The sequence below is a fragment of the Gorilla gorilla genome, chromosome 16, assembly GCF_029281585.2.
Source record: "Gorilla gorilla gorilla isolate KB3781 chromosome 16, NHGRI_mGorGor1-v2.1_pri, whole genome shotgun sequence".
NCBI classification, from domain to species: domain Eukaryota; kingdom Metazoa; phylum Chordata; class Mammalia; order Primates; family Hominidae; genus Gorilla; species Gorilla gorilla.
Window position 1 is genome coordinate 93,666,195 of NC_073240.2, and position 18,181 is coordinate 93,684,375.

General features: G+C 47.2%; 1 protein-coding gene across 1 annotated transcript in view; it reads left to right on the forward strand.

Annotated features, from left to right (window-relative positions):
- ST8SIA2 (ST8 alpha-N-acetyl-neuraminide alpha-2,8-sialyltransferase 2) overlaps positions 1-18,181 on the forward strand; it is a 74,926-nt gene that overhangs the window by 46,854 nt on the left and 9,891 nt on the right. Inside the window, exon 5 of the mRNA XM_019010293.4 lies at positions 3,938-4,231. Coding sequence (XP_018865838.3) covers positions 3,938-4,231 — 294 coding nt within the window. The remainder of the gene's footprint in view (positions 1-3,937; positions 4,232-18,181) is intronic.

An 18,181-nucleotide genomic window follows, 5' to 3' on the forward strand; every position in this document is an offset into this window, starting at 1 on the left:
ATACCCAGCAGTGGCACTAGCTCCTCCACCCCACTGGGACTATTCCTCTGGGTTCTTCCCATCTAGGAGTTTATTCCGTGCCCTGCACTTGGAAATATCCTACAGGCCAAAGCCCCACACTAACAGTAAAGAGAGCATGATGTTGCAAGCATTAAATGAGACGGCATATGTGAATACGCCTGGGATGGTTTCTCCCACACAACAGGGACGCTAAGTGTTAATTCCCCATGGACTCTGTCTCTACTCCACCCACCTCACCCCCGGGTGGTGAGCTCCTCCAGAGCAGAGTGGCTGTGTCCATCTCTGGGCCTCCCGTACAAGGCTGTGCCAGGCCAGAGGAGGGCCTCCATGTGGCTTTACTAGAATGGCAGACTCTGTGAAGCTCCTGATGGAGGTTTCTGTCTCTGCCAATCCAAGTCTTCAATCCATTCACCCTAGCTCCTCTGTGGGAGAAACACAAAGACACACAAGACCTCACCCCCTCTCAGAAAATTCTGTGTGGGGAACACAAGCTTGTAAGTCCTGGTGGGACACATGGCACGCAAAATGCAACGATCTTGCAAAACCTAGTGCCTCCTAGGGAGTCCAAGGCAGGCTTCCGGCAGAAGCGGCATTAGAGTGTGGCTTGCCTTTGACCAGTAAAAGTGGTGAGGAGGAGGAAACAGCATGAAGAGGGGTGTGGGAGCAAGAAGGCAGATGCATGGATCCGGCAGGGCACTGCTCGAGCAAGCATCAGCTGCACAAAGTGCTGCTGGGAATGTCTGAGGGGCTGGGCCCAGGAGAGCCCCATGATCCTGCAGTGCCAGGCTGAGGACACTGTGTCTATCTGGGATTGTGTGTGCAGAGTATAAGTTCCCAGATGTTTGGGGAACAGAACTTCATTGTGCATGCACACACACACACACACACACACACACACACACACGCACTTCTTCCATAGAGAGAATCTGATGAACAAATGCCCTTTCATGGATAAACCACATCATCATCACTGTTATCCCTTACCATTTTTTGGCCACTTAGAATGTACCAGGTGCTATTCTATGTACTTCATGTTTATTAACTTATTTAATTATCACAACTATTCTGTATGGAGTGCTCTGTTTTTATCTGGCTTTGCAGTGAGGAAATTGAGGCAGAGAGAGGCAAATGCCACACAGCTAGTGAGGGCTGGAGCCAGGCAGTGGACCAGGCAGTTGGCCTCCAGAGCCTGCCCAAGCTGCCTCTCTCACCCTGCAGAGTACTCTTCAATGTGTACCTGTGGGTGTGGTGGTTTCTGGAAGGGAGTGACTCCTCTCCTGCCCGGAGCCAAGCCCATTCAGAAGTCACTTTGGGAGGCCTGGCCTACTGTTGGACAAAAGAAAGCCTAGATAAGATTGAACCCGTTCCTAACGCCTCCTTCTCAACTAAATGAAGCAATTCACATCTGGTGGGGAAGGAAGACATCTAGACAGTCCACTTAGGGCAGAGCTCCCCCAACCCAGCATCCTCACTGAGGGACAGTCATTGGAAAAGCTTGGACTTCACAGCCCATCCCTGCCTGCCTCTTCTTGTGTCTCTGCAGGTAAGGTATGGAGCCCTTACTGTGAGCCGAGTCCTATACTGAATGAGGGCTGGGGCCTGCCTGCAAGGAGCTCACAGCCCCTGTTCCCATTACCCACAGCATCTTCCAGGAGGTGGCATCCCAGACTGGCCAACATTGCAGTTGGGAGTATATTTCATGCTTCACCCCTCGTGAGCTGCCAGGGTCAGGTGCCACATCCCCTTCATTCTCCTTGCCTCTTTCACAGCCCCTCCTGCCCCATGGTTGATCCCAATCCATCTGAACTGCATGGAGTCCACTTGGCCCTGCTCTCAGGACCCAGAGCTTGGCCTAGAATTGGCCCCAGACCCTCAGGAAGGCCTTGGAAGCCTGGCTCAGCCGGGTTTCAAGGCAATAAAAGTAACTGAGACCTGAGCAGCCCCACACTGGCTGATGTGCTGCAGTGACACCTCAGTCTCTGAGGCCTGTGGCAAGGGCTCCTGAAGGTGAATTGACCCAGGGCAATCCTATCCGCTTACAATGTTTAGCCACAGTCAAAGATAGCAAGGCCTAGGGGCAGGGATGGGAAGAGGCGATATTTTAGGGGGTTCAGTCTGAAATCACAAACAGGCTCTTTGAGTCAAATATACCTGATCTTGACTCCTGGTGGTTGCCTTTCTAGCTCTGGGCCTTTGAGCAAGTTGATTCTCACACACTGGGCCTCCATTTCCTCCTGTGTAACAGGAGGGTGATCAAAACTGGGTCACAATAAAATGAGCTGACCTATGTTAAAGGACCAGTCAGTGCCTGGCACACACCAGGGGCTCAAAAAATATTAGTTTTCTTTCTGATTAACCCACTTTTTCTCCCCAGTTGTTGAAAAAGGAAAGGCCTTGCTTAAAGGGAGGATAAATGGTACGTTCCTGGATTTCTTCGTTTGATGATGACCTGTGATCCCTTGTCTTCATGTCTCCAGCCTCTATTTTTACACTCTTAACTGGATTTCTCAGACTTATTTTCACTGGTCAAAGGGCTTTTCCACCATTAAATCGTCTGTGCCAGACAGCAGCCAGACCTCCCCTGCAGTGCCCTCTGCTGCCATCCCAGTCCCAGGCACAGGCAGGAAACCCAGGTGTGCACACCCAGGCCGGGTCTCCCACAAGGAAGTCATCAGGTTAAATAGCAGAGGCTGCTCACCCAGGCAGCCTGATTGTCAGCATGAGTTTGCAGTGGCCTCTTAGTTTGCCCTCCAGTACCCAACTCCATCCCCTCCAATCCATACTGCAACTTCATCTCATTGCTTTCTAATTGTGGCCAAAAATTCTAAACCGTCCCTGTCACGCTCCTGCTCCAGAACCCTCAGTGGCTCCCTATTGCCCTCAGAACCAAGTCCCTGGCACACAAGTCCTTTGATATCTCACTCTGCTTGCCTCCCCAAGCCCATCTCCTCCACACAATATGCTCCAGTCAGACCAAATCACTTGCCTTTCCCTAAACACCCATGCTGTTTCCCACCTCTCTGCCCTTGGATGCCTTTCTTGTGCCTACAGTGCTCTAGCATGGTATTCCTAACCTGCTTGGCTATAACACTACCTGAAGAGGAAGAGCTTGTGAAAAATAGGTATCGATGCTTAGGCTCACCTGCTGAATCAGAATCTCCAGCCAAGGAACCGGGGAATCTATATTTTTAACGAGCGCCTGGGGTGATTCTTCTGACTTGGCAAACTGGAGAAGCACTCTTTTCATGTACCTTGTCCACTAACAGACTTCTGCTTAGTGGTCACCACCTCAGGGAAGTCCACCTGACACTCCTCCTTCCCATAAGAGCGATGACAACAGTTAGCATTTATCAAGCTCTTATTATATCCAGTAGTGTTCTAAGTACTGGGCATGTGGCAATTCTTTTAATCCTTGGGAGGGATGCTGTTGTGATCTCTATCATTGCTAAAGTAATGGAAGGTCTCAGGAAGCACAGAGAGGTTGAGCAAGTTTCCCAGAGTCACACAGGTAGAAAGTGTCCAAGCCAGTTTAGAGCCTGGGAGTCTGCCTTCAGATCCCTCACTCTGTCACCTAATGGGCCAGGTCACTCTTGGCAACAGCATCATCAACTTGTGGGCTGAGGACTGGCTTACTTGCTTCTTTCCTCCTCTCCTAGATCCTGAACTCCAGAAGACAGGCATTTACATCCACAGGGTCTAGCAAAGTTCTAGGTACATGATATGAGCTCAGTAAACGTTTGTGGCAGAAAAAGGAGGAGAAAGGATGATGGGAGGGGCCTGTGAGTATGGAGAGATGCCCTGGGTCTTTGTTTGGGGATGAGAAAGAAGCAAGGAGAGGCAAAGGATGGGATCAAGTTAAACAGAAGAAGGGGTCTCAGCTTTCCCAAAAGGATCATGTTGCCTTTTTCTCCGGCAGGTGCAACCTGGCCCCAGTACAGGAGTATGCCCGGGATGTGGGGCTCAAGACAGACCTGGTAACCATGAACCCCTCGGTCATCCAGCGGGCCTTTGAGGACTTGGTCAACGCCACGTGGCGGGAGAAGCTGCTGCAACGGCTGCACAGCCTCAATGGCAGCATCCTGTGGATCCCTGCCTTCATGGCCCGGGGCGGCAAGGAGCGTGTTGAGTGGGTCAACGAGCTTATCCTGAAGCACCACGTCAACGTGCGCACTGCATACCCCTCGCTGCGCCTGCTGCACGCCGTTCGCGGGTGAGCGGCCTCCCTACAGGCCAGTAGGACCGTCACTAAGTGTGGGAGATTCTTGGTAGGCAGTATCCCTTTCCCAGGTGCATTTCCATCCCAGCTCCACCACTCATTTGCTGGATGGCCTCAGCAAGTCACCTGGCCTTTCGGAGCCTCCATTCCTTGAGAGATGAGGGGGTTTGGCAAGTGGGTTTCATCTGGCATGCCAATTTTGACCAAAGGGTAGTGCCTGCCTAGAGAGCTGAGTTGAGAATGATCTTGGGGGTGGGGCTGTCTTGAGGCTCAGTGGGAACAGATGCCATGAACATGGGAGGAGAGATGGCAGCTGGCAAGTCACATACCATCCCAGGTGTGTGATTTTCAAGAAAATCAGGATCAGATGCACTTGACTTCAAGTAATTCACCTTAATCTCTTTAAACTTTAGTTGCCTCTTCAGGGAAATATGAGTGGGAATGGTAACATTGGAGGATGTGAAGACTAAATGAGATAATGTATGTGAAATGCCTAGTAAAATTTCGGTAGAAACATTTAATGTTATCATCAATCATCGCTATCTTTATGTCTCAGTGCAATATTCTCTAACTCTACAGAGCACATCTTACTGATTGGGCTGAGATCTTCAAAGGAGTGTCTCTTAGGATATGTTTTTGTCCACAAGGTCTTCTCTCTAAGATGGAGGGGAACTTTACCTAGGCAGTATGAAAGAGATAGGGAGAGTTAAAGCAATGGAATCCACTCTCTTTAAGAAGAGTTTTGATGTAACTAATTAGGTAAGGATTTTCCTGGTTAGGCCTGGATCTCTAATTCCAGGAAAGAGATTCCAAGAATTAAGGAAAACAAATAGGAAATGTTGAGGAGGGTCTGAACTATTCCTATCAAGAAGTCCATGTCAACCTGGATGGCATTCTTAAACAGCCCCAGCCAAACAAGTAGTAGTTCCCAATCTCCTCCTTGTTTCCTCCCATTCATGTGACCTGGCCTAGATCTCCCTGGCACTTGGATCAGTAAATTGGCTAGGAATTTACTAGTGCCCATGATAGCAGCCACAAGAAAAATAGTTTAATATTCATCATTCATTCACTCTCTTCCAGTTATCTATTGCAGTAAAAATCATCTCATAACTTAGTGGCTTAAAAAAACAACAACATCCATTTTATATTGTTTACAATTTCTGTTGGCTAAGAATCTGAGAAGGGCTCACCTGGATGGTTCTTAGGTCAGGTGCAGTCACACTGGCTAGAAGTAAAACAGTGAGGGGCTGAAGCAGCTGGGGTTGACCATGCGTCTCTCTCTCTTTATGTTATATTAGGGTTTCTCCAAATGAGCTCTCTGCATGGGCTAGATTGGGCTTCCTCACAGCATAGTAGCCTTAGAGTGGTCACACGTGTACATGGTGGCCCAGGCTCTAGCACAAGTGGCCCAGAGACCAAGGCAGAAGCTGCATCACATTTTTAGACCACATAGTGTCACTTCTATTATCATCTACTAGCCACCTAGTCATTAAATTAGCTTAGAATCAAGGGGAGTAGACATAGATCCTGCCTCTCAATGGGAAAGTGCCAATCTGTGTACATGTTTTAAAACTCACACACATTCATTCCGCATATATTTATTGAGTGCTTACTATGTGCTAGGCTCTGTTCTAGACACTAAGATACAGTAGTGAATAAAATAAAGATCTCAGATCTCATTAACAATTCAGTTTTCTTATAGGGAAAGATAAATTACAGGTAAACAAATAAATAAGATACTTTTAAATGGTGCTATCAGGAAACTCTTCTCTAGAAAGAAGTTGGTTTGAGCTAAGTCTCAAGGGACAAAACAGCACCAGCCACATGTGCAGATCTGGGGTAGGAACCTTCCAGGTAGAGGGAACCTTAAGTGCAAAGGCCTTGAGGTAGGAGGGTGTGTTCAAGGTTCAACCAGGAGACAAATGTGGTTGAAACAGAGTGAGCAAGGAGAAAGGGGAAGGAGATGATGTTGGTGAGAGAGGCAGGGGCTAGAATGCACATGTGTTTGTGGGCCATGGTAAAGAGTTTGGGTTTGATTCTAAGTTTGAGGGGCAGTGAAGGAGGTGAGGGAGAAGACCTGAGTTGTGTCTTTAAAAGATCCCTCCAGCGAGAATGAAAGCTGGAATATTTGTTGGGAAGCTGCTGCAATAGCTCTGGCAGGAAATAATGATGGCTTAGACTAGGATTATGGCATGGGATATCTAAGAGTTGGTCAGATTTGCTATAAAATTTTGAGGTAAAGGCAGCAGGATTTGCCGGTGGATTCTATTTAAGGACCATAATGGGGGAGAGAAAGAGAAAAATCCAGGATGACTCTTAGAATTAGGGTTTGAGCAAACAAGCCCAAGCAAACAAGCACAATGTGGCAGTGCCATGGTCTGTGATAGCAGAGCTTAGAGAAGCCCATGCATGTTTGGGGGCATTGTGGAAGGGAATTCTTTCTTGAGCATATGAAGTGTGAGATGCCTGTTACAAATGTATATCCTACCACACTCCTGACCTCCCAGCTTGGGGTCAGGCCCTATACCCAATTGCCCATCCAACCGCATGGCAGATCACCAGGGACGTGAGGGAGCCCAGTGTACAGACTCCCTACTGACTGAGGGGCATCAGGATGCTCTTCACTGGGGACTTAGCATAACTCAGTGTGACCCTGGGAAGCCCTCTGAGCCACCCACAAGGGATTCTTGTCCTCATGGTGACTGTGGTCATCCACACCTGTGACCAACACTGGTCTCATTAAGATGCGTATCAACAGGGAAAACCCATTGCCCCCAAGAAAGCCCTAGAGAGACATTCGATAAGGAGCAGCCACATGTGTGTCTGATGGAGCCAGAATGATCCCCATATGGACACGGGGCTCAATGGGGCTACATACTTTATCCTAGAGGCTGGTCTGTCAGGACCATGTTTTCACTTCATCCCTGTCAGAGTAGGTCTGCAGTGGCAACCCTCATCTCGTGGACTGTTTAAATATTAAATATCGTTCCTTCCTAGAAGGAGGAAACTCTTGAGATGGTTCTGGAGTCCTTGGGGATAAGAGGAGAAACACTGCCCTTTGTTAAGGAGAGAAAATGTCCCTTGAATGGGGAATGGGCAACCACCTGGAAGAAACTGATGCAGCCAGATCTATTTCCAGCTATAATTGACTCACTTTCATCTGTCAAAACAGCATTAAGCACCAGTAATGAGCCCTTTAAACAAACAGGCTGTTCATCCTGAGACTGCAACATCTTCAGTTGCAGGACCACCCCGGGAGGAAATACTGCAGGAGATTAGCCTCTTCTTTTAGCAGGGGGAGAAGGGGAAAAGGAGGCTTGGAATGGAATTCTGCCAATGATCCTCTCCCTCTGTGGGGCCATTGGACTCTGCAGGGTGCTGGGTCTAATAGGACACCAATGAAAAGGTAGGGAGCATGTTCTTAGCCCTTGCCTTGGTGGGACCTTACCTGGTGTTCACTGCAAGTGGAGGAATGGGCTGGGGAGGGATGCAGTACAAAGTCACACAAGAAAAGACCAAGGGATTGTAGAGAGGAAGGCTGAGGAGGAATCCGGCCAAGAGGCACTGTGGCCTAGCATCAAAACCGTGGGCTTTGGCAGTAGCGACACCTCCAAAGGGTCCAGACCCCAGCTCCGTGACTGGCTTGGTTGTATCACCTGCCTTCCCCCAGAGCCCCGCAGAGGACACATGTAATTAATCAATCGTGCCTACTGTGATTGTGGCAGCTGCCACCTGCCACTTGGAGAGCTACAATGTGGGAAAGACATAAGACTTGTCCTATGGACTCAAGAGTTCCAGAGGCTGGAGCCACAAGGAGGAAAGTGCGATAGGCTGAATTTAAGACAGGACTCTGTAGTAGTCAGAGCAGTGGACTAAGTTAAACCAGTCACTCATGAGTTCTTCACCTTGAAATCCCAATAATGGACTGCAGTTTGCAAAATAATCTTGTTTCCTTATGTTAAGATGTGTTACCCAATAAACCCCCTGTTTATAGGGTATGTGGGGGGGTGTGAATAAACTTTTATTGTGATAAAATATACATAACATAAAATTTACCATTTTAATGATTATTTTTCTTTTTCAACTTTTATTTTAGATTCAGGGGGTACCTCTGCAAGTTTGTTACCTGGGTATATTGCATGATGCTGAGGTTTGTGATACAAATGATCCCACCACCCAGGCACTAAGCTTAGTACCCAACAGTTTTTCAACCCTTTCCCCATTCCCTTCTTCTCCAGTGTCTACTGTTGCCATCTTTATGTCCATGAATACCCAATGTTTAGCTCCCACTTATAAGTGAGAACATGTGGCATTTGGTTTTCTATTCCTGTGTTAATTCACTTAGGATTACGGCCTCTAGTTATTAGATCATCAGGGACAGTTACTTGTGAATGGGTATTGTTAATACACCATGCGTCCATGATGTATTCCATGGTGTATATGTACCACATTTTCTTTATCCAGTCCACCACTGCTGGGCACCTAATTTGATTCCATGTCCTTGCTATTGTGAATAGTGCTGCTATGAACATGCCAGTGCATGTGTCTTTTGGTAGAATGATTTGTTTTCTTTTGGACACTTATCCAGTAATGGGATTGCCGGGTGGAATAGTAGTTCTACTTTCCTTGCAAAATCTCCAAACAGCTTTTCACAGTGGCTGAACTAATTTACAATCCCAACAATATATAAGCATGCTCTTTTCTCCACATCCTCACCAACATCTGTTGTTTTTTGACTTTTTAATAATAGCCATTCTGACTGGTATAAGATGGTATCTCATTGTGGTTTTGATTTGCATTTCTCTGATGATTCATGATGAGCAGCATTTTTTCATGTATTTGTTGGCCACTTATTTGTCTTCTTTTGAGAAGTGGCTGTTCATGTCTTTTGCCGATTTTTTAATGGGGTTGTCTTTTGCTTGTTGAGTTGTTTAAGTTCCCTATAGATTCTGGATATTAGACCTTTGTCGGATGCATAGTTTGTGAATATTTTCTCCCGTTCTGTAGGTTGTCTGCATTTTAAGCATTGTTAATTGTACATTTCACTTAGAAGAAATTCACTCTTAGAAGAAAACTTAGGAGAAGGTTTTCATCACCTTGTGTTTGGCAATGGTCTTTTAAGTATGACACCAAAAGCACAGGCAGTGAAAGAAAAAATAGATCAATTGGACTACCTAGAAATGTAAAACATTTGTGCATCAAAGGACAGTCTATCAAGGCAACTCATATAATTAGAGAAAAGATTTACAAATACTATACCTGATAAGGGATTAACATCCAGGATATGTGAAGAACTCTTACAGCTCAACAACAAAAAACCCAAATAACTCAATTCAAAAATGGGCAAAAGACTTGGAATAGACATTTCTCCAAAGAAAATATACAAATGGCCAATAAGTACATGGCAAGATGCTCCCCTGATCATGAGGGAAATACAAATTAAATACATGAATGTATTAGTCTGTTTTCACACTGCTATAAAGAAATACCTGAGATTGGGTAATTTATAAAGAAAAGAGGTTTAATTGGCTGACAGTTCTGCAGGCTCGCCAGGAATCATAGCGGCTTCAGCTTCTGAGGAGACCTTAGGAAGCTTCCAGTTCTGACAGAAGGCAAAGGGAGAGTGAGGCGTCTCACATGGCAGGAGCAAGAGAGAGAGGGAGGTGCTGCACACTTTTCAACAACCGGATCTTATGAGAACTCACTCATTATCATGAGGACAGTATCCACTGCATGGTGCTAACCCATTCACAAGAAACTGTCCCTGATGATCTAATCACCTCCCACCAGGTCCCACCTCCAACATTAGGGGTTACAAAATTCAACATGAGATTTGGTGGGGACACAGATCCAAACCATATCAATGAGATATCACTTCATACCCTCTAGCATGGCTATTAGTAAACACACATACACACACACAGAAAATAACAAGTGTTGGTGAGGATGTGGAGAAATAGGAACCCTTCTGCTTTGCTGGTGGGAATTTCAAATAAGAATTCACTTTTAGGGCAGTGACCAGGGATCAGTATCGTCATTTCACATCTGGACATAAGTCAGCTACCTTGACACAGCATTTCATGGGCAACTTGGACTTGATGGACAGTTTAGGGAATTGAAGGGGACAAACGTTAACTTGTTACCTTCATTTTGTTACCTTCATTTTACAAAAGAGGAACTTAATGCTCAGACAAGTTAGGTCATTTGTATGAGGCCACCCAGCATCTAAGTGGCACAACCAGGAACCGAACTGCATTCTCTCGCTCTAATGTGGTGCACCAGGTGCAGCAGAAATTTGCACTCATTTAGGGACAGGGATGGCAATGAGCTGAATGGGCCAGGAGCTGCCACACTGGAGAAGAGGTGTTAGAAGACCACGGCAGGTGGCAACGCATCAAGGCTACACGTGCACACACTGCAGTTGTTCAGAGCCTGGGGCAGCACCTTATCAGGGAGAACAAGCTGAAAGGTCAGAGCTCCTCAGCATCCCATCAAACACCAGCCAGCACCTGGGCATGACACAGTTGTGCTGAAACCCCAGTTGAGGCTCTCCATGCCACTTGCCCTTGAGTGTGCCTTTGGTTTCGCTCTTCTCAATTTGTTTGGCTGCCCCTTCACAACAAAGGCATTTTTCAGAAGGAAAGCAGACATCCTTGGGTGGTGACTCAGAAAGGCTCAGAAATACAGTCACACATTCTGCATGCCGCTCTCGATGGCTTGCCACAGGACATGCAGGAAAACAGCTGAGGGGCACATACTACCATAGTGAACGCTTACATGCCGCACGCCATACCAAGTAGCATTATCTCATGTCATGAGAGGACTACTGCCATTATCCCCATTTTAAAGATAGGAAAACTGAGCCTCAAGGAGTAACTTGCACAAGATCTCACGGCTGATTAGGGACAGATCCAGGTCTCCTCCCTGCTCCTGATCACCATCAATTTGCCCCTATTACACATAACTAGGAAATAGTGATGGCACCCTAGAGAATCATGTCAGGAAGGCCAAGGCCAGGATGGGTTTGAGTTTATGAAAATATTAAGAAAAACAGAAAAGTCTTTTTATGTTTCAAGTAAGAACCAAAGGGCTAGGAGCAGATGGCATAGGGGCTACAAAGGGCAAATGTGTAATGAACTCCTCAACCCCTATATCTGTCTTTTCAGCAAAGATGAGTCTTTTACTTGGATAGGGGAATGGGGCCTTTGGGTTCTTTACTGACAGTCCCACTTTACTGCTCTAAAGCAGTGGTTCTTTACATTCATGGTCCCCAGACCAGCAGCATCAGCATCACTGGGAACTTGTTAGAGACACACATTCTCAGGCCCACCCCAGACCTGGTGAATCAGAAACTCTAGGAGTGGGGCCCACCAATCTGTGTCTCAGGAGTGCTCCAAGTAATTTGGTTGCACAGCATACGTTTGAGAACCACTGCTATCCACAGAGTCAAAACCAATGAACCTCCCAGGGGCAAACTTGCAGTCAGACCACTGAGCAGCTGGCCATGATCTTCTCCAAATCATGCAGAATTAGAGAAGGGAATCAGGGACAGGCAATCTCTGTCCCAATTTTCTAAACAGGAGGAAAGGATGGACAATGGTGAGCTTAATGTCAACACCAAGCTAGAGTTTGAAATAGGTTACCAATCCCATGGCTGATGAATGCTTAAAGATGGAGAAGTAGAACTGGAAGATACCTGGGCACACTGTTCTGATGTTCCTTTGTGAGGCAGGCAGCAGACAGGTAGACCAGGGATTAGTATAGTCATTTCACGTCTGGACATAAGTCAGCTACCTTGACAAAGCAACTTGACGGACAGTTTAGGGAATCGAAGGGGACAAATGTTAACTCCTCAGAACAACCTGATAAGATAGATATTATTTTCCTCTCCTTTCTACTCATAAGGAAACTAAGGCTCAGAAATGCAAAGTAAATTGCCCAGTTGGAATTTACAGAACATCAACATATGAGTCTGGGGGAAAGGGGAAATTCAACCTGTAACAGCTGGGTTAGATGGCCTCCCTTCCCACGCTGAGATTCTCTCATTCAACACATCTGAGTCTCTGCCCGCACGGTGTACTTATGAAATTTCTGCCTATCTGAGGCAGTGAGCAGAGAAAGGGGAGCCTGTTTCTGAAACCCAAGCAGAAGGCCTGCCCTTCTGTAAATTGCAGATGAGGAGAGGAAGGAAGCTGGGATTCAAATCCACGTATATAGGCATCAGTGATCTCTACTATCTCCACTGTGACCTCCTTGTATCCTTGACAGATAGTTTAACCACTATCTGCTGACCATTGACACCCAAAGGATGCTAATTAGATTAATGTGGACCACAGAGAGACCTCTGTGGACCACAGAGAGACCTCTCTGAACCAGCCATGGGGCTTGGTCTCTGTCCCCATTTTTACCAATAACTTAAATGACAGCATCAGTGGTCTGCTTAGCACATTCACTGGTGATGTGACTTTTGGGGGATTCTCCATATTTGGGGTCTCAGAATTAGAACCAACTCAACCAAAGAGGAAAAAGTTTGACATGGACAAATGCAAGATTCTGTACTTAGGTTCAAATCATGTATACAAGTGCAGAGAGATGAACAGCACCAACCATCAGTGGGTGTGTGGTTGCTCAAAAGGATAACATGGTCTTGGGTCACAGCAATGAATGGATAGCATCTCTGAGAGTCAGGGAGGTTGGTGATGGCCTTGCTTTTCTCTGCCTGGCCAGATCCCACTTAGAGAATCACATTTTTCTTTAGGTGCCAGGCCAGAGAGGGGCCACAGTGGCAGAGAAATTTGGAAGCTGAGAGGTTTTGAGAGAGAAGGTTCCAAGGAACAAGAGAGTTTTATTTACTCAGCAAATACTCTTTAGGCACCAGTAGGCTCCAGGCCTGTGCTGGGGGAATAAAAAAGTCAATAGAACAAGGCTCCTGCCCTCCATTGGCTCATAGATTTGCTCTGTGAGGCTCCAGGTGTAGAACTAGGGTTGGGGGAGGAAGCCAGATTCCTTCCGGACACTGGGAAGAATATTCCAACAAATAAGATCATCTGAAATGGGTTTGGCTGCCTCTTAGGAGGTGGTGAATTCAGCATCTTTGGAGATATTCAGGCAGCAGCGAACCCCCCATTACTGGGATGGTGGAGAGGAAATCCCTGTCATACAGAGTTGGCAGATTCGCTCGCTAATCAGGGCTACCATAACAACGTCTCACAGACTGGGTGGCTTAACCGACAGAATGTATTATCTTGCAGTTCTGGGGGCTGGAAGTTCAAAACTCAGGGGTCAGCGTGGTTGGTCCCATCTGAGGGCTGTGAGGGAAGGATCTGCACCAGGCCTCTCACCTTGGCTTGCAGATCGCCATCTTCTTGTTCCCATGGCCTTCTACCTGTATGCCTGTTTCCAAATCCCCCCTCTTTGCAAGGACATCAGTCATATTGGATTAAGGCCCACCCTAGTGACCTAATTTTAACTTGATTACTTCTGTGAATACCCTCCCTCCAAATACAGTCACATTCCAAGGTACTGGGGGTTAAAACATCAACATATGAGTTTGGGGGAAATGAGAAATTCAACCCATAACAGCTGGGTTAGATGGCCTCCCTTCCCACTCTGAGATTCTCTCATTCAACACATCTGCGTCTCTGCCCCCACAGTGGACTTACAAAATTTCTGCCCATCTGAGGCAGTGAGTAGGGAGAGGGGAGCATGTTTCTGAAACCCAAGCAGAAGGCCTGCCCTTCCGCTCTCACCAGCAGCTGGCAGGGCCCAGCCTCTGGTGCCAACAAGGCGAGCATCAGCTGCCCCAACCTGAGCAGCTCACCCAGGGGCCCCTGGCTCTGCTGGCCTGTGGGGTGGCACGGAGCCCTGGCTGGCTGTTGGCTAGGAAGGTGAGCAATGGAGTGGAAGGACACCGAGGCAATTGAGTATGGCCTCAGGCAGCTGGTGGTGAATGGCTCTAATTTAATTACAACATCAAAGGAGGCTGTGACCCACAGAGACGGTGGCCCCTCAGGCAGGAAAGCAGCCCTGGGTGCAGACAAGGCCTGTGAATTGGTGCTTAATTAGGCACCAGGAGCCTAATTAAGGCTTTAGGATGCCACTGATTCAGCTTGCCTCTGGCCAGGGCCAGAGGGGCCAGGTCAGCAAAGCCAGCCCTGCTGCAGAGACTTGAGGGCCCAAGGTGAGAGAAGAGTAAGCAGGTGCAAAAAGATAGGGAGAGACCAGCACAGGTTGCTGGTGGCTCCTCCCAGACAGGACCATGGCAATCCAGAGAGTGTGTCCCTAGGGCTGGTCCCTTCCCTGTGCTGGTCCCAGTCTCCTCCGGTTGACAGAGGGTGAGGTGAACTAGGTTCACCTTTTTGGAAGCGTGCTCCATGAAAGAGAAAAGGAGGGGCGTCTGTGATATTAAGGCATAGGTGGCTCCCGGCATCTGTGTGTAATGGATTCTCTCTCTCTCCAATTTTTTTTTTAAATAGCAATGCATATAGTGAAAAGACATCCAAATTGGATTAAAGGATTTAAAGTAAAAAGCAAACTCCGCTCCGCACCCCCTGTCCTCCTCCACAGAAGCAACCTGTTAAACCTGCTTTCTGTGTGTGGATCCTTCCAAAAATAACCCCTTTTTACACATACAGAACGTGTTTTAAGTACTGCATCTTGTTAAATTCTGGAAAGTATTCCTTATTGACACACACCACCTCATTCTCCTTCACAGCTGCCTGGCAGTCCACTGTGTGTCTGGACCATAATTTATGTAAGCAGAAGCCATTGGCGGGCATTGAGGGTGTTTCCAATTTTTTGCCAGTATAATCAATGCTACATCGATCACCCTTGTGCTGATATCTGCAAACATATGCACATCTATAGGTTTGCTTTTCAGCAGTCTTTGCCAATTTGCATTGTTAATTTTTATAGTTACTGCCAATTACCCTCCCTAGAGGTAGGTATCGATTCACATCCTCACCTACAATTATTGAAAATACCTGTTTTCTCTTAACCTCACCAATGGGTGTATTATCAACATTAGTTATATTTACCAATCCAATGAAAAGTGGTATCTGATTGTTGTTTGAAATTGGATTCCTTTGATTATGAATAAGATTGAATATAATTTTGTTTCTTTGGAGTGGCATCAATTGAAACTCCAGAATCCAGCCAGAAGGCTTAAGCCCCCAAGAAAGGGTCTTGCTGGACCTCCTGCTGGGCCACAGGGGACAGAGATGATACCTGGGCATGAGCAGTAGTCTCACCACTCCCAGCGGGGCCCGCCATGTAGCAGGAAAAACCCCCAGTGCCATACCTTTCTCCTTTCTTTTGGTAACTTGCTGTCTAGGATGGTGTGAGCCTGCCTTTCCCATGTGCAGTCCTGGCAGCTGCCTAAAAGGGCTTGCAGTGAAGCTGGGGTCATTTATCTCTCCTGATAATGTCCCCAGAATGAACCTCTAGCCTCTGCTTGCTGCTTTTCATTCACTGCTCTATTAAAGATTTGTGAGGTGCCCACTTTATATATGTGCCGTGCTAGGATCTGAAGTTATACAGAAGCAGGAAGTCAGTACATTTGCTTATAGAATTTAAAACTGTAGGGAAGGAAAAGACAAGTAAACAAGTAATTCCAGTGTAGCGTGATAGGTGCTGTGATAGGGGAAGAACAACATACCGGACACAAAACCATCCAGGGAGGTCCAGGAGGCTTCCTGCAGGAAGTGGCTTCAAAGCCAAGACCATAAGAAGGGATTGCTAGCCAGGACCACATAGAACGTGTCGTGGAAGAAACCAAGATGTTCCTCGTGGCAGTGTGGCTGTGCACACTGGGTACTGGGAGAGATGTGCAGGCCCAGATCCCAAGGGCCTCACAAGCCCGATGGAGGCTATCAGGTTTTATCCTGTGGACTGCAGGAGTCACTGGAGAGTTTTCAGTGGCATGTCCATATTTGAGGCTAGCCTGGCTTACTTGAGCAAGAGTGTTGGCTTAGGCAGGCAGGGAGGCCTGGGGATCTGGAATTAGACTCAGCATCCCCATGGCTTGATCAGCCTTTCCCAACAGCCCCAAATTCTAAGACGAAGTCCTCAGCTCTCCAATACTGCAGAGATGGCGTCTCGTTCTGAGATATCCTGCAGCACACCAGAGGCCTCAACAGTGTTCCCAAGGAAAGGACAGCCGTGGGCTGTAGGGCCCCTGGATCACGGCTGAGGCTGCCAATGCAGAGGACAGGAGAGCAGGAGCCCGAAAGTTCTGTTCCCAGCTTTGCTGCTGATCGTTCAGAAAGCATCACTGAGTCTCCCTTGATGACCACCTGTGAGGCATTCCTGCTCCTGAGGGACATCATCAGCTTTATCCCAGAGTGCTTTTAGCTTCTTGGAGGAAGCCCTTTTGGTCCCCTTTTCCAACAGTGACAGCCACTATTCTTTCCACATAGCCAGCCCAGGAACCCAGGGAAAAAGACAAATGTGCTTTGGAGATGATTTTGGCAATCCTCATTGATTGCTGTCCGTGCTCATAAAATACGGTGCTTAATTGTCATGGCATTTGGGGTAGCCAATTTGAAAAATAATTACTGCCTTCTTTGAGATTACTTTGGCTTCTAATTAAAATCTCAAGACTGGGATATTAAAGGTGCATTGTCAATACAACGTCCCGGATGCACCCAGCTAACCTCATTTGGGAAGACAAAATTAATTAGTTTGTGTTTTAACACCCAGCTGTTATCCTAAGGAAAGGAATAGTCTACAAGTCGGCCATGCACACAGCCTCTAAATTGGCCAGAGCAACGGAGGAGAGATAAAGGAAATCGAGAGTGATTTGTTCCTGTATAACTCAGTCAGCTTCTATTACAAGCTGCTCGTTAAGTGGCGCTCCCGTGTCCCTGTCAGACATCGCTCAGGAGTTCTTGTTTACCCGTGGAGGCAGAATCGGAAATAAGTGGGTCCCTCTGTGCCACTGAGCTCTGGATTCATTCCAGAGCCTCATTTGCTGTTAACACCTTTTCCAGTTAGCAATTCTGGGTGAAAAGCCTGGCCCCAGATCTGAGAGGTTGGGCGTTTCTATTCCTGTCCCAGCTGGCCGCAGTTACAAAGCTGCGTGCACTGCTGGCTTCCTCCTTTCTTCTTACCTACATCTTCCCATTTTTCAATTCCATTTGAGTCAAATGTTTGCTGAGTGCAACAGAAGTCAGGATAATCAATCCTAGGCTATGCTACAGTAACACACCCTGAGACTCCAGCACTTTAGCACAACAGAAGTTTATTTCTCACTCTCGCAAACTGTGATGTGAGCTGGCAGGGGCTCTCTTCCAATCAGTGATTTGGGGATCTAGGATTCTTCCATCTTAGGCTGACATCTTCTGACCAGGAGACTTTGAAGTTCTCCAAGGCAGGGGAAGAAAAAGTGGGAGAGCCTGCTCTTGAACACCAACCAAGAAAGGACACATTGTTTTTGTCGCAGGCTATTGGGCCAGAACTAGTCACTTGACCCCAGCCCAGTTACCAGAGATGCCAGGAGATGTTTGTTGAGTGCTGCTGTCTCTGCAACAGTGCTTTGGACCCAGTATGCACTGAGCAAGATGCCTTTGAATCCTACTACAAAGGGGTGTAAGGTGTGGTCCCTGCGCTTGGGGAGACCACAGTACAGTTTCATGTTCCCCTTCTGGAAAGCATCCCTTCCGTCTCTAAAATGACCATTCACTTCTTCCACAGTCATAGTTCTTGAGGCCCTCAGCACAGAGGCAGCAGGACCAACGACCTTCCCAGGAGCCCACAGATCAGCGGGAAAGGCAGGTGTGCACAATGCATAAGACTGTAGCCAGGGAAGGACACTGGTGCACGGGTGACCACAGCTGCCCAGAGACAGGGCAAAAGTGCAAAGGAGTGTTGATCTGAGCCTTGATAGGAGGAGGTGCCATGAAATAGCATAGTAATGAATTTTCAGCCTGGGCTGCTAAGCACAAT